Genomic DNA, 13,628 nt, shown 5'->3' on the forward strand with positions numbered 1-13,628 from the left:
GCCCTCTGGGTCACCAGACTGAAGGACCACCGCCATGATTCCATGTAAGAAGAAAGTATCAATCAATATTACATTACTCATTGCTATCAGAGTCTGAGGATACCTGTAGTGTTAAAACAGGCCGCAAGGTAAACCATGGTAAGGTTAGGGATGGGTTTTTGAATGGGGTGAAGAGGTGGAAAGTTCCCCATCCCTCTTAGCAGGGGTGAAGTACTGACCATGTCCAACTGCTATTGTTCTTGGAGGATGGTAACTGGAAACAAAAGTTGGATATTCTGGACTACAGAATGTTACCAATTTTCAAGGAGAGACTATAAGGGCATCCTAGCCAGTGGCGTAATTTGAATTGATTGGGCTGCACAGCAAATTTTTGAACTGGTCCCCCCACCAGAAACTTCTTCTCAACACCCTTGTCATGTGCATCCCCCACTCCTGAGGTTAGCCAAGATCGCTCTCTCAGACGAGGCCCAGCAGCCGCTTCGTCCGTTTCCTACAGTCTCTCTGTATATGATGTCATTTTAGAATATCGTTGAGGGCGCCTTGACAATAAAATCTTTTATTCCTCCTCCTGGGTGGGCCCCTTCTGAGTTCAGGGCCCCAAATCAGCTGCTTTCCCTAAAGCTACGCCCCTGATCCCAGCTGTAGAGTTTACCCTAGTCCGTATTTTTTTTTTAGCAGAATAGCAGATGAAACAAGAATTTACCAGCTCTGTACCATCCAACGGAGTCAGAAGTCTCAGGACACCCTTTTATTTCAGAAACAAAAGTGAAAATGAAATATCTGAATACCCCAGCAAGTAATGATTGAAGGGGCCTAACTTTTAGGCTATGTCCGGAAGATGGCTGCCATCTTTAAAGCCGCCATATTGGATAAAGGGCAACTTTTTCCAATGGGAAGGGAGTTATGTAACATATCAAAGAAGACCAGAAGTTTCTTAGAAATCGTTTGCCGCAATCAGATTTGCAATAGCTCTTGTGATTCAAAAGTTATATTATAGTCTATTAATGAAAAGAAAGGAGTCTCTTTTCCACAGTCGGCCTCTAAACCTAGATTTCACTCCTTTCATTACCGGTCCAAAAGACCACCCAACAAAGGCTCAATATCAGACTGGGTCCCAGCAGAGAAGGTTCAGAAATTGGAGATCTGGCTCAACAAGCTTCAAGAAGGGGTTTGGAGGCAATAAACCAACCAGTTTGGTTATGTGCACATAGAAGCAAGATTACTGAACTGATTCCTCAAGCTGGGTGGAAACTACTGTAGACTCCTAGATAAGATCTTGAAAGAATATTATCTGAAACTAAAAGACTTTCCTCCAAGTTGTTTCTTGTTCAACATGGTGGCAAAGCCTCATATAGAAGCTTTCATTCAGTCCCAGTTGCCCAAAAGATATTCAGGAGTGTTCTCAAGGGTTTTGGCAGTAAGTCTTAAGGGAAATGGAGGCTGGGCACCTTCCTCATCAAATTTATTTGCAAAAAGCAGTTCAGAATGGAGAATATTCACTCAGTCATCAATATTATTCAGCATGGCGACTTTGCCACTTTGACATTGTCTTCATCTGCCCATCCTGCCAGCCGATTGCAGACTTCTCACAGTGGCAGTTGCTCTTCACTGTACTGTTTTTCATTATCAATTTACATGCCTTCCTTTTGGTGTAACATCAGGACCCAGGGTGTTCAATAAACTAGCAGCATCCTTTGAATGGAAGGTATTTTTGTACTTAGATGACTGGCTTATTAAAGCTCCCTAAAGAGGGCTTCTCATTTCTGATGTTACTCTTACCACACCATATTAATCAACAAAAATAAGTGCTAACTAGGATTCCAGTTAGATTTAAAGTCCATGAGACGCAGGCTCTAGTAGGATCATGTTTGGAAGATCAGGAGGGAAATGAGATTCCTAAGTCCCATCGCCAGACTTCTGAGAGTCCCACGAAGTCTAACCTCAACCAAGCAGTGTCGTGGGCTATGGCACACATTCAAATGTTACAAGCTGACATTCTTGAAGCGTGGAATTGACATCCAATAGCACTGGATCGCCAAATGATTGTCAGTCCAGAAACAAAGAGAGACCTCGCTTGGTGGCTTCGGCAAGTAAACTTGACTAGGGGCAAGTAAATTATGCCAACCGCTCCAGTCACCGTGACTACGCATGCCTCTGCCCCTGGATGAGGGGCACATCTGAACACACTTTGAGGAGGTCATCTCCTGCCAGGAACAGCCTGCTGGATCTGTGAATAGTGGGCACTACTGTGCGCTGCCAAGATACCGCCCAGCCCCATTCACTATAACGGGGACTGGTGGAGATGTGGCCACTACCTGGCAAACGTGGAAGCAGACATAAACTTTTGCGTGCAGCGATATTTGTCCGCCCGCTCCTCAACATATTTGCCAGGTTGTGGCCAGATCTCTGCTGGTCCCCATAATAGTGAATGGGGCCGAACGGTATTTAGGCAGCGCCTGGTATTTATTGATCCGGCAGGCTGTTCCCAGCCAGAAAAGCCTGCCGGATCTGCATAAAACAATCCTTAAACTTTAGGAATGTACATATGGGGTTAATTATCACAGATGATCAGGTCAGATAAATCAGTGATATAGTCATCATGCCACCAATATCACTGTCTCCGCACAGGAGGGTTAGGCCTCTTGCACACGACCGTATGGCTTTTTCAGTATTTTGCGCAGTATTGTGCATTCCGTTTTTTGCAGAACGGAACAGCTGGCCCCTGATAGAACAGTACTATCCTTGTCCGTTATGCGGACAATAATAGGACATGTTCTATCTTTGAACGGAACTGAAATACGGAAACGGAAGGCATACAGAGTACCTTCAGTTTTTTTGCGGATCCATTGAAATGAATGGTTCCGTATATGGAACACAAAAACGGAACGTAAACGGGGGGAAAAACTTTCGTGTGCAAGAGGCCTTAGTCTGTAGGAGCAATGAAGATCACAGGGCTAGGAGAAACTATAATATGAGCCAAGAAGACAATGTCTGTCAGTGTTTGAATGAAGATGAAATATTAATATGTCCACATACATTATAAAACTATTACATGGAGCGTCATTACTTCTCCCCATGTCACTCTGGACTCTCCCGCAGTGTGGGTGGAGGTGTGAATAGTGATAAGTAGCAAGGTTCATGAGGGACAGTTCATCTTTACTACTATGAAAGTGTTGAGGTGAGGACAACTTGGCTCAATTCTCTGTTCTCATCCCCCATTTTGTATACATGCTAAACTCCATTTTGTATCTCTGTGGTAGTTAAAGCAGCTTATGGAACTTAAAGTGTTGGCTGAGGCCAGCAGTTCTGCTAGTCAAGTCTCATCATAAAAAGTAGAAGCTTGCACATTTCAAGAAGCTGAAGTCATAATGTGTTATGTGCCATATGCTTCTATAGGTCCTTTTTGTAAGACTGATGATTGGCTCAGTAACTCAGTATTCTGATAGGATGTTGTGAGGAATATGGATTATCATTACTGGCAGCCCTGATTGTCATTTGATTCACCTTTTGGCATGTACACAGTCAGTGTACATGCAAAATATGTTCTCACCCCCCAGCCATCTGCTGTTAGCTAGCAAGGGAGGAAGCCCCAGGGGTCCAGGCTTCAAGGAGGCCCCAGGTGGATAAAGTCACACCTCAACCAGCCAGGTTGGAGGCAAGCTAATCCTGCAGGAAAACCTCCAACAGGAGGTCTCAGCCCTTTCCCAGGATCAATGATACCTCCTAGACATGTTGGCACTTACATTACATAAGGAATTATGAATCGTCCGTCCATCCCAGGCATAATTCGGTTATCCTTTTGCAATCCTGGGGCAAAGCCAAACATCCACATGGTCCTGGCTTGATGCTAGGATGCCCGGGAGGGGAGATATAGATATCTCCCCACAGAAACCAAATAACGGTACCATGCTTGGACTCTAGTTGTAGCCGGAACCCAGGCGGATCAATTGGGAGCGGAACCATCTTCCTGCAACATTCTGGTCTGGGGCTATGAGCCCTAAGGAGTTTTATGGGTCATTTTCTGCCAGCACCAGAGAAGGAGGAGTGGACCCTACCCATAGGCGGGGAGGGGAGCGGCCAGCTACAGGTCATAAGCCCATGCAAGCCAGCAGGCGGTGTCTTTTCTGAAGGGGGTAACATCGTGCCAATGTGTTTGGAGAGACCGGGAACCAGCTGACATCACTGCCCCCACGTGACTGCAGCCAAGGACTATTCCACCCTCATAACCCAAAGGAACTTTAACCTATCCGGTTACTGACTTTTGCTCTGCTTAACCCTGTTGTACCTATATCACCTGTATCTGTAATCTCAGACTGCTGTATATACTCTGTATGTATAGTGTTATATCTAGTGTGCCCTTAAGGCGATTAAATATATAATTTAATCTTGTGCTGTCTTGTATCTTGATCACAAATCCCCACGTCCGTGTCTCGGCCCAGCCATAAGCTACCGCAGGTGGGTTTCTCACCCTATATAATCCCGATAGCGGACCGGGCTTATATCAAACGAGAAGCTGGTGGCAGATTTCCCTGGCTGAGAAGGCGCTGTTTCACGGCGGCAGTGAAAAGGCTCTCTCAGCTTGTTGCCTCTCTGTGCCCGCGTGGACAGGAGGTGTCTGTGTAAACTGTACCAAGCTGACCTTACCTGCTCCTCTGGAGGGCGTAACATCACGCTTTGGTAATAAATGACCATACTGCGTCTCGTGAGCTCGACGTAGGTGACGTCAAGCGGGCACGAGGTGTGGTATCAGTCACAGATGTTTTCTATGAGCATTTATTAGGCACATTTGAACATCTATAAAGGTCTTGAATGTGTCTTCAATAAATCACAGTAAGTTTGAATCCCACAGTGTCTGTTCCTCAAGTAGTCAGCACGCTGCATTTAATTGGGAACCATCTGGCAGACTGGAAGGCCTGAACCTCAACCTAAATTATTTCCCAACGGCATCAGGATGATTTCCCTGACAGAACTAAACAAGGCCCTTCTTTTCTTCCTCCTTCCACAGTTGACCTCAGAGAAATGTACATTCGTTGTCTGGGAGATCCAGAATAATTCCACCCGAAAATAAACCCTCTTATTGGCTGTTTAAGGTCCATAATTAATCTCATTAGACATAAGCTTATTAATTCTAAAATTCAGAAGTTCATCTTGAATGTTACCAAAACCTCTGTCTGTAATGAATTTGAACTTTGTCAGTTAATTTGGAACAATCAAGGAGAATAGAGACAGACAGACACACACACAGAAAAAGAGACTTTTCCAGGCAATCAGAGCACTTTAGTTGCAGGTAGAATTTATTTAGACCCGAATCTAATCCTGATCAGCCCAAAAGGAATTTTGAGATATTTACTCGTCTCTAAACCTAATATGTTAAATTGGTTTCGCACCTGTGTGAATTCTAAGATGTTTAACAAGTTTTAATTTATCTGAAAAGCACTTCCCACATTCTGAACAACAATATGGCTTCTCTCCTGTGTGATTTCTCTGATGTTTAACAAGATATGATTTCCGTGTAAAACATTTCTCACATTCCGAACATGAAAATGGCTTCTCTCCTGTGTGATGTCTCTCATGTGTAACAAGGTCTGATTTTTGTCTAAAACATTTACCACATTCTGGACACGAATACGGTTTTTCCCCTGTGTGTACACTCTGATGTTTAACAAGATATGATTTCCGTATAAAACATTTCCCACATGCTAAACATGAATATGGCTTCTCTCCTGTGTGACTTCTCTGATGTATAACAAGCTGAGATTTAAATAGAAAACCTTTTCCACATTCCGAACAGAAATATGGCTTCTCTCCTTTGTGACTTCTCTCATGTGAAACAAGATATGATTTCCTTGTAAAACATTTCCCACATTCTGAACATGAATATGGCTTCTCTCCTGTGTGACGCCTCTCATGTATAAGAAGATGTGATTTAAATAGAAAACATTTCCCACATTCTGAACATGAATATGGCTTCTCTTCTGTATGAATTCTTTCATGTGTAACAAGATCTGATTTTTGCGTAAAACATTTCATACATTCAGAACATGAAAACAGTGTCTTTCCTTTGTGAATTCTCTGATGTGTAAGAAGATTTGATTTTTGTGTAAAACATTTCCCACATTCTGAACATGAATATGGCTTCTCTCCTGTGTGAAATCTCTGATGTTTAACAAGACTTGATTTTTGTGTAAAACATTTCCCACATTCTGAACATGAATATAACTTCTCTCCAGTGTGAATTCTCTCATGTGTAACAAGATTGTATTTTTCTGTAAAACATTTTCCACATTCTGAACATGAATATGGTTTCTGCCCTGTGTGAAATCTCCGATGCTTAAAAAGACTTGATCTTTGTGCAAAATATTTCCCACATTCTGAACATGAATATGGTTTTTCCCCTGCGTGACTTTTCTTATGTGCAACAAGATATGATTTCCGTGTAAAACATTTTCCACAGTCGTGACATGAAAACAGCTTCTCACCTGTGTGGCTTCTCTCATGTGCATCAAGAATTGATTTCCTTGTAAAACACTTCCCACAATCTGAACATGAAAATGGCTTCTCTCCTGTGTGCCTTCTTTCATGTCTAACAAGCTGAGATTTATATGTAAAACATTTTTCACATTGTGAACAGGAGTATGGCTTCTCCCCTGTTGGAATTCTTCTGTGCGTAGAAAGACCTGAGCCTTTTGGCAACTCTTTACCACATTGAAACCTTTCATCCCCTTTCTGTGCGGTACTTGTGGTAACAATCTGTGATTGGTTAGGAGAAGGTTCCTCATGATCAGGGGGATTATAGGATAGATCTGTACTGAGAAATCCTGGATGTCCATTAAAGTTAATGAGGTTTTCTCCTGAGGAGCACTGCGTGAAATCTTCATCTTTATAATCTAGTAATAACATTAAGTTTCCCTCAGAATTCTTACTGGAATTTCCTGTTAAGATAAAAATTGAAATAGTTTTTTTCCAAACTACAGAGCAGACAAACATAACATTGCTATTAGACTCGGAGTAGATCCAGCAGGAAGGAGAAGCAATGCGTGACGTGAACGCATTGCACCCGCACTGAATCCGGACCCATTCATTTCTATGGGGCTGTGCACATGAGCGGTGATTTTCACGCATCACTTGTGCGTTGCGTGAAAATAGAAGCATGTTCTATATTGTTCTATATACGCAACGCATGTTCTATATACGCAACGCAGGTCCCATAGAAGTAAATGGGGCTGCGTGAAAATCGCAAGCAAGTACGGATGCAGTGCGATTTTCACGCACGGTTGCTAGGAGACGATCGGGATCATTATTATTTTCCCCTCTAACATGGTTATAAAGGGAAAATAATAGCATTCTTAATACAGAATGCATAGTACAATAGGGCTGGAGGGGTTTAAAAAAAAATAAAAAAATTTTAACTCCCCTTAATCCACTTGTTCGCGCAGCCCGGCTTTTCTTCTGTCTTCATCTTTGCTGTGCACAGGAAAAGGACCTGTGGTGATGTCACTACGCTCATCACATGGTCCGTCACATGACCCATCACAGTGGTAAAAGAAAGACCATGTGATGAGCGCAGTGACGTCATCAAAAGGTCCTATTCCTCAAAGAAGACAGAAGAGAAGCCGGGCTGCGCGAACAAGTGGATTAAGGTGAGTTAAATATTTTAATATTTTTTTTAACCCCTCCAGCCCTATTGTACTATACATTCTGTATTAAGAATGTATTATTTTTCCTTATAACATGGTTATAAGGAAAAATAATACAATCTACACAACACCGATCCCAAACCCGAACTTCTGTGAAGAAGTTCGGGTCTGGGTACCAAACATGCAGATTTTTCTCACGCGCATGCAAAACGCATTACAATGTCTTGCACTCGCGCTGAAAAATTGTGCATGTTCCCGCAACGCACCCGCATCTTTTCCCGCAACGCCAGTGTAAAACCAGCCTAAGACATTCATTTTAAATCCATTCTTGGCTTTGTCTAAAAAATTTGCATGTGCGATTCCATCCTTATAAAGCTTCCCATAACTTCCTGACAAAAGTCCATACAGTAAATCAAAACTTGATAAAACTCAAAAATGTTAAAAGTCCAACCATGTCTGACAGCTAGTCCTGTATTCTGACAACACATTTTGTCCTTCCACATCAGTTGGATATAACTTTAATACAAGTTCACGTAAAAGGATCTGTCACCACATTCCTCAATCAAAACGTGATTCATCACTAAGTAAATCTTAGATCTGTTGACGTTAGTGTACTCACTAGAAGAATCCATGTCATAATGTCCACCTAGAGCTTAATTCACAGTGCACCTCCTACCCTGTTGCTGCACATATGTCAGACGGCTCAGAACAAGCTGAAGTCTCCTGGGCTATTTAGTGAGAGAGTGCCAGTCTTCCAGCAGTAGTGTCAGTGCGGAATTCCTTCTGCTGCTTTATTTTACTGCAGTTTGTACTAAGTATGTTTGAGATAGCAGCAGCTGAGAAGGTACACTGAAAGGACCTTGTGAATTAAGCCATCGTTGGAAAGGGAAGGAGTATAGCTCATGAATACAGGACACAGTGCTCTCACTTCCGAGCTGGACTATCCCAATCTAAAATACTCATTTTAATATCAGCCATTCTGACATGGAGTTTCAAAGTAAGTACACCGGCCTCATCAGGTCTAATAGATCTATTCAATACTACACACTGTTTTTATTGTTAAATGTAGTGAGAGATCCACTTTAATACTGCTCTGTACAATCTGATCATGGCCACGGTATACAGTTAGGGTATGTCCACACTGAGAATTACTGCTGTGGATTCTGCCACTGTTGTTCATTTCAAAAGCCACAGACCCACTCTCGGCTTAGCTGCGAGGGGACATCCACCACAGCTTCAAGCAGCATCCATCTGAAAACCGATAAAGGCGGCCCTTCATGGCGTGGTCGTAGCTTTAAAACAGCCAGCCTTGCGAACTGAAAGAATGAGAGGCAGACACCTCGCAGCTGCCACTGTAGTTTTGGCACGTTGTCTACACACAAATTGGGCCGTGTGAACCGGGCCCTTAACAAGATAATGTGCCACCAGCTAAAGCACTCGTCGGAGGTGGAATCATGGACATGACTATTTAACTGCCTCTGCATGAAATAAAGGGCGGCTCCCCCATCCCTGCACTGTGTTCCTATCACCATGAAGAAGCCGATCATATTGCGATAGTACTTTTTAAGCCAGGAAGTGTTTCTATTGTACCAGAAAGGGTTACTTGACTTTATTCTGTCCACCAAAAAGGTGGATTGGGTCAGTTAATACCAGTCCGTGGTGGGGTCTATGAGCAGGATTTAAGCCATGTAGGGATCAATTTTCAATCTAATCATGTAACTAATATACGTACATGTAATATTTATCGTTTATGATGACTGGCAATAATTTGCCATATTATGATGTATAAGGGGAGGATTGCCTATAAAATAAACGGGTCTCGAGCTGCCTACCAGAGAAGTAAACACAGCCTAAGAGGGACCTAACAATTGTAGCCACAATATATATCTAGAAAGTGTATATCTGCTGTGACAGGATCAGGGGAAGTCTATATTTCACCCAGATATCGTTCTTAGGGTGCATTCACATCACCGTTCAGCTTTCTGTTCTTCTGATCGGTCAGAAGAGAGACAGAGAGAAAAAAAAACGGAAAAAAAAACTAATCCTGTTGCATCAGTTTTTTCTCTGAGCCATTTCCGTCTGAGAGCAGTTTTTTTTTTTACACAGGAAAAAAACTGCATGCCGTACTTTCGTTTCCATCTAAAAAAACGGATATCAGATGGAAATAGCTCAAAAGGATGACAACTGAGGCAACAGGATCTGTTTTCACTGTATCTTGTAAAAAAAACGGATCCTATGCATAACTGATGCAACAGGATGTTTTGTTTTTTTTACAGGAACCTGTTTTTTTTCTCTCTCTCTTCTTTGGACCGATCAGAAGAACTGAAAGCTAAACGGTGATGTGAATGCACCCCAATTCGTAGAAAGAGCAGTTAGGGAGTAGGAAAGCTGGGCATGTCTATTTAGCCACTCTAGGCATTGGTCATGATTCTTGCTAATCACCAGCAGAATGGTCACTTGGCTTAAGAAAAAAAAACTAAAAACATTTAGCCAGAAATGTAAAAGATGAGATACAGCCTCTAGCCTGGATCCAAGATGAAATACAGCCTCTAGCCTGGATCCAAGATGAGATACGGCCTCTAGCCTGGATCCAAGATGAGATACGGCCTCTTGCATGGATAAAAGATGAGATACAGCCTCTAGCCTAGATACAAGATGAGATACAGCCTCTAGCCTAGATACAAGATGAGATACGGCCTCTAGCCTGGATACAAGATGAGATAAGACCTTTAGCCTAGATACAAGATGAGATACAGCCTCTAGCCTGGATACAAGATCAGATAAGACCTTTAGCCTGGATCCAAGATGAGATACGGCCTCTTGCATGGATAAAAGATTAGATACAGCTTCTAGCCTTGATACACGAAGAGATACTGCCTACAGCCAGGATACACAATGAGATACGGCTTCTGGCCTGGATACAAGATAAGATACAGCCTCTAACCTGGATACAAGAGATCATTGAGCTGTTAGTGTCCTCATATCACTACTAGGGGTGACTGACTAGGCGATGGCTCCCCCGATCATCGCACCAGCAGTTGTCAGCCCAGCCATGAGAGGAACACATGTGGTGGCAGGATGTCCTGCACATATCGCTGAGCTGTTAGGGGTGACCGACTATCGTATGCGATGGCTCCTCAGATATCACACCAGCAGTTGGGATAGTGTGTTGCTCCACAGCAGGATCCCCAAAAAAGTTTAAAAATGATACAATACAGTAGAAGTACCCAAAATAGTGGCAATAAAACATAAACTCCCGCATAAAACATGCGCTATGTCAACGGAAAAATAGAAAATGTATAATCTGGAAATAAGCAGATAAAAAAACTAATATTAACACCTTCAAGACCTTGTGATTTTCAATTTTTGTGTTTTTGTTTTTTATTCCCGGAGCCGTAACTTTTTTAAATATTTTGATCGCCATTTACTGACCTCAATAACTTTTTTAGAGTTATGTCTATGGAGCTGTGTTTGGGATCATTTTTTTTGAGGGGCAATCTGTAGTACTTTTTGATACAATTCTGGGGCGTTTATGACTTTTTTGATCACTTTTTATTTAATTGTTGTTGGGAGGTGAAGCGACGAAGAAAAATTCCAAATTGGTACATTGCTGAACAGAAAATTCAGAATATTCCAATGTACTGCCACCTGCAGGCCTGCATTGGAATATACCTGTTAAAGGCCTGACAGTCTCCAGCAGACTCAGGCTTGTCACAGTGAATGAACGGCTCCTCCGATTGGTGCGCGGGGGAGCCGTTTTAGGCCTGGACGCGCAGCTCTTCCGGATTTTCAGCTCTCAGATGCCGTGGTCACATTTGGGGTTAAAAATGTCTGCAATCCCTAAATTTTAAGAAAATCCAACAGATTTTTTGCGATTCAGGGGTCGCAGTCACAGCACATACATGACTCGCATTGCGACCCCACTTATTTGTATGAAATCACCTCGACACTGCGATGCCCCAGGGATCCTGACCGCAACTAATGTAACCGTAATCTAAAGGTGAAGTGCAGCTTTTTAGACTTTTCTGACCGTCAGCCCTAGCCTGTTGTTTTGATTAGAAGCGACCTTGACGACCGGTAGATGGGCCCGAAATATTTTTGATCAATTATATTCGCAAAAAGCTTCTAGCTGCATTTGCAGTAAGTATGACCCCCAAGCATTTATTCTTTTAGTGTTTGCTTATATCTTTGCGCAATTGACTAGCGGAGTGCTGTTACCTGTAGTTCTACGTATCCAAGTGTGTTTTAGCCAAGGTAGCGTGCACCTGCGTTCTTATATTCACTTATTGTGGAGGTGCTGGTTCGTTTATTTTTTCCCCATTGTCACTGCCACTAGGGGAGTGGCTCCCCCTGGTGGTGAGATTGAACCGTGCACCACCAGCCCATTTACCATGTGCTTTTAATTAGATAGCTTGTACAGCTGTATTCTACCCAGCCCATACTGCAGGCTCACAACCTGGGAGAGGCATGTGTAGGATGCAGCTTGGTACTACTTTGCCCAGATTGTAGGCTGTAAGCCCAGGAGAGGCATGTCAGAGTAGGACCCATCTGATTAGAAGCGACCTTGACGACCGGTAGATGGGCCCGAAATATTTTTGATCAATTATATTCGCAAAAAGCTTCTAGCTGCATTTGCAGTAAGTATGACCCCCAAGCATTTATTCTTTTAGTGTTTGCTTATATCTTTGCGCAATTGACTAGCGGAGTGCTGTTACCTGTAGTTCTACGTATCCTAGCCTGTTGTATCAGTTGGAAAAAAACTCATGCTCAACTGCTCCGGGCCCTCCGTTCTGTCTCCCTTCAGTGGTTTTCTGGTCACCGTCCCATAAACACAGGCAGACGGGGTCACACGCACCTCTGTAGCCAAAGAATGGCCTTAGTGGTCATGTGTCCTCAAGCAGAATGTGACCAGAATAAACCTTGGCATTCACTTTCTCCATTAATGATTCCATACCTGTGGTGACATCTCCTGGAATGTCCTCCTCCACCTCACTCTTACACGGGAGATCACCCATCATCCGCTCTTCTTCATCCTCCACTTTAATATCAGTCAGATCTTCCCCCTGATTTGTCATCTGTAACAATTCAGTACAATACAGCAGACAGGTGGGAAATCTAACAGATCCACAGAAGAGACTCCCACAATCTATGACCCCTCTATGACTGCAGGACCCCCCTATATAGATGTGTATAGGGCTCAGCTCCATCTACCTGAGGGTTCTCTGGGACCTTCTCCTCTGGACAGTCCTGGGAATACAGAGGACGGGGACATCTCTCTGGTGGATTTCTCCTCCTGGATCCATCTGTGGAGACACAAGCACACAGTGACTGAACACATGGCCTCCTGTAGATCTGTCTATAGATCAGACAAAACAACTCCTCCCAGTCTCCTCTCCACCAGGCTCCGAGGTGTCGGAGAAAGATATACATCTATATCCCCCTCCAGGTCTCCTATCCCTGTCCAGGAATGAGAAACATGAAAAAAAAGAGATGATTCGTCTACAAACTCCCAAAAAGAATTAACATAAATCTATTTTTGCTGTAAACTGCTGCCCCACCCCCCCCCCTTCCTAACACCATAGGCAGGTAAATAGGATAGGATGTCATTTACGAAGAGAAAAAATGGTAAGACTTCTCCATTACATGTCACTGCACACACGTGTATACACTGCACATGACGGCTCTTACCTTGTGATATAAGAGGCTGGTGCTCCTCCATTACATGTCACTGCACACACGTGTATACACTGCACATTAAGGGGCTTATCTTGTGATATAAGAGGCTGGTGTTCCTCCATTACATGTCACTGCACACACGTGTATACACTGCACATGACGGCTCTTACCCTGTGATATAAGAGGCTGGTGCTCCTCCATTACATGTCACTGCACACACGTGTATACACTGCACATGACGGGTCTTACCCTGTGATATAAGAGGCTGGTGCTCCTCCATTACATGTCACTGCACACACGTGTATACACTGCACA

At 43.2% G+C, this 13,628-nt stretch overlaps 1 protein-coding gene across 1 annotated transcript in view; it reads right to left on the minus strand.

The window, feature by feature from the left end:
* Nucleotides 1-12,652, minus strand: part of LOC120990625 (oocyte zinc finger protein XlCOF22-like) — a 38,836-nt gene extending 26,184 nt beyond the window's left edge. Inside the window, exons 1-2 of the mRNA XM_040419544.1 lie at nt 12,592-12,652; nt 6,480-6,932 (exon numbers count right to left, since the gene is read on the minus strand). Of these exons, the coding sequence (XP_040275478.1) occupies nt 6,480-6,932; nt 12,592-12,652 (514 nt within the window). The remainder of the gene's footprint in view (nt 1-6,479; nt 6,933-12,591) is intronic.
* Between the last annotated feature and the right edge of the window lie 976 nt (nt 12,653-13,628).

This window comes from Bufo bufo, chromosome 2, assembly GCF_905171765.1.
Source record: "Bufo bufo chromosome 2, aBufBuf1.1, whole genome shotgun sequence".
Taxonomy (NCBI): Eukaryota; Metazoa; Chordata; class Amphibia; order Anura; family Bufonidae; genus Bufo; species Bufo bufo.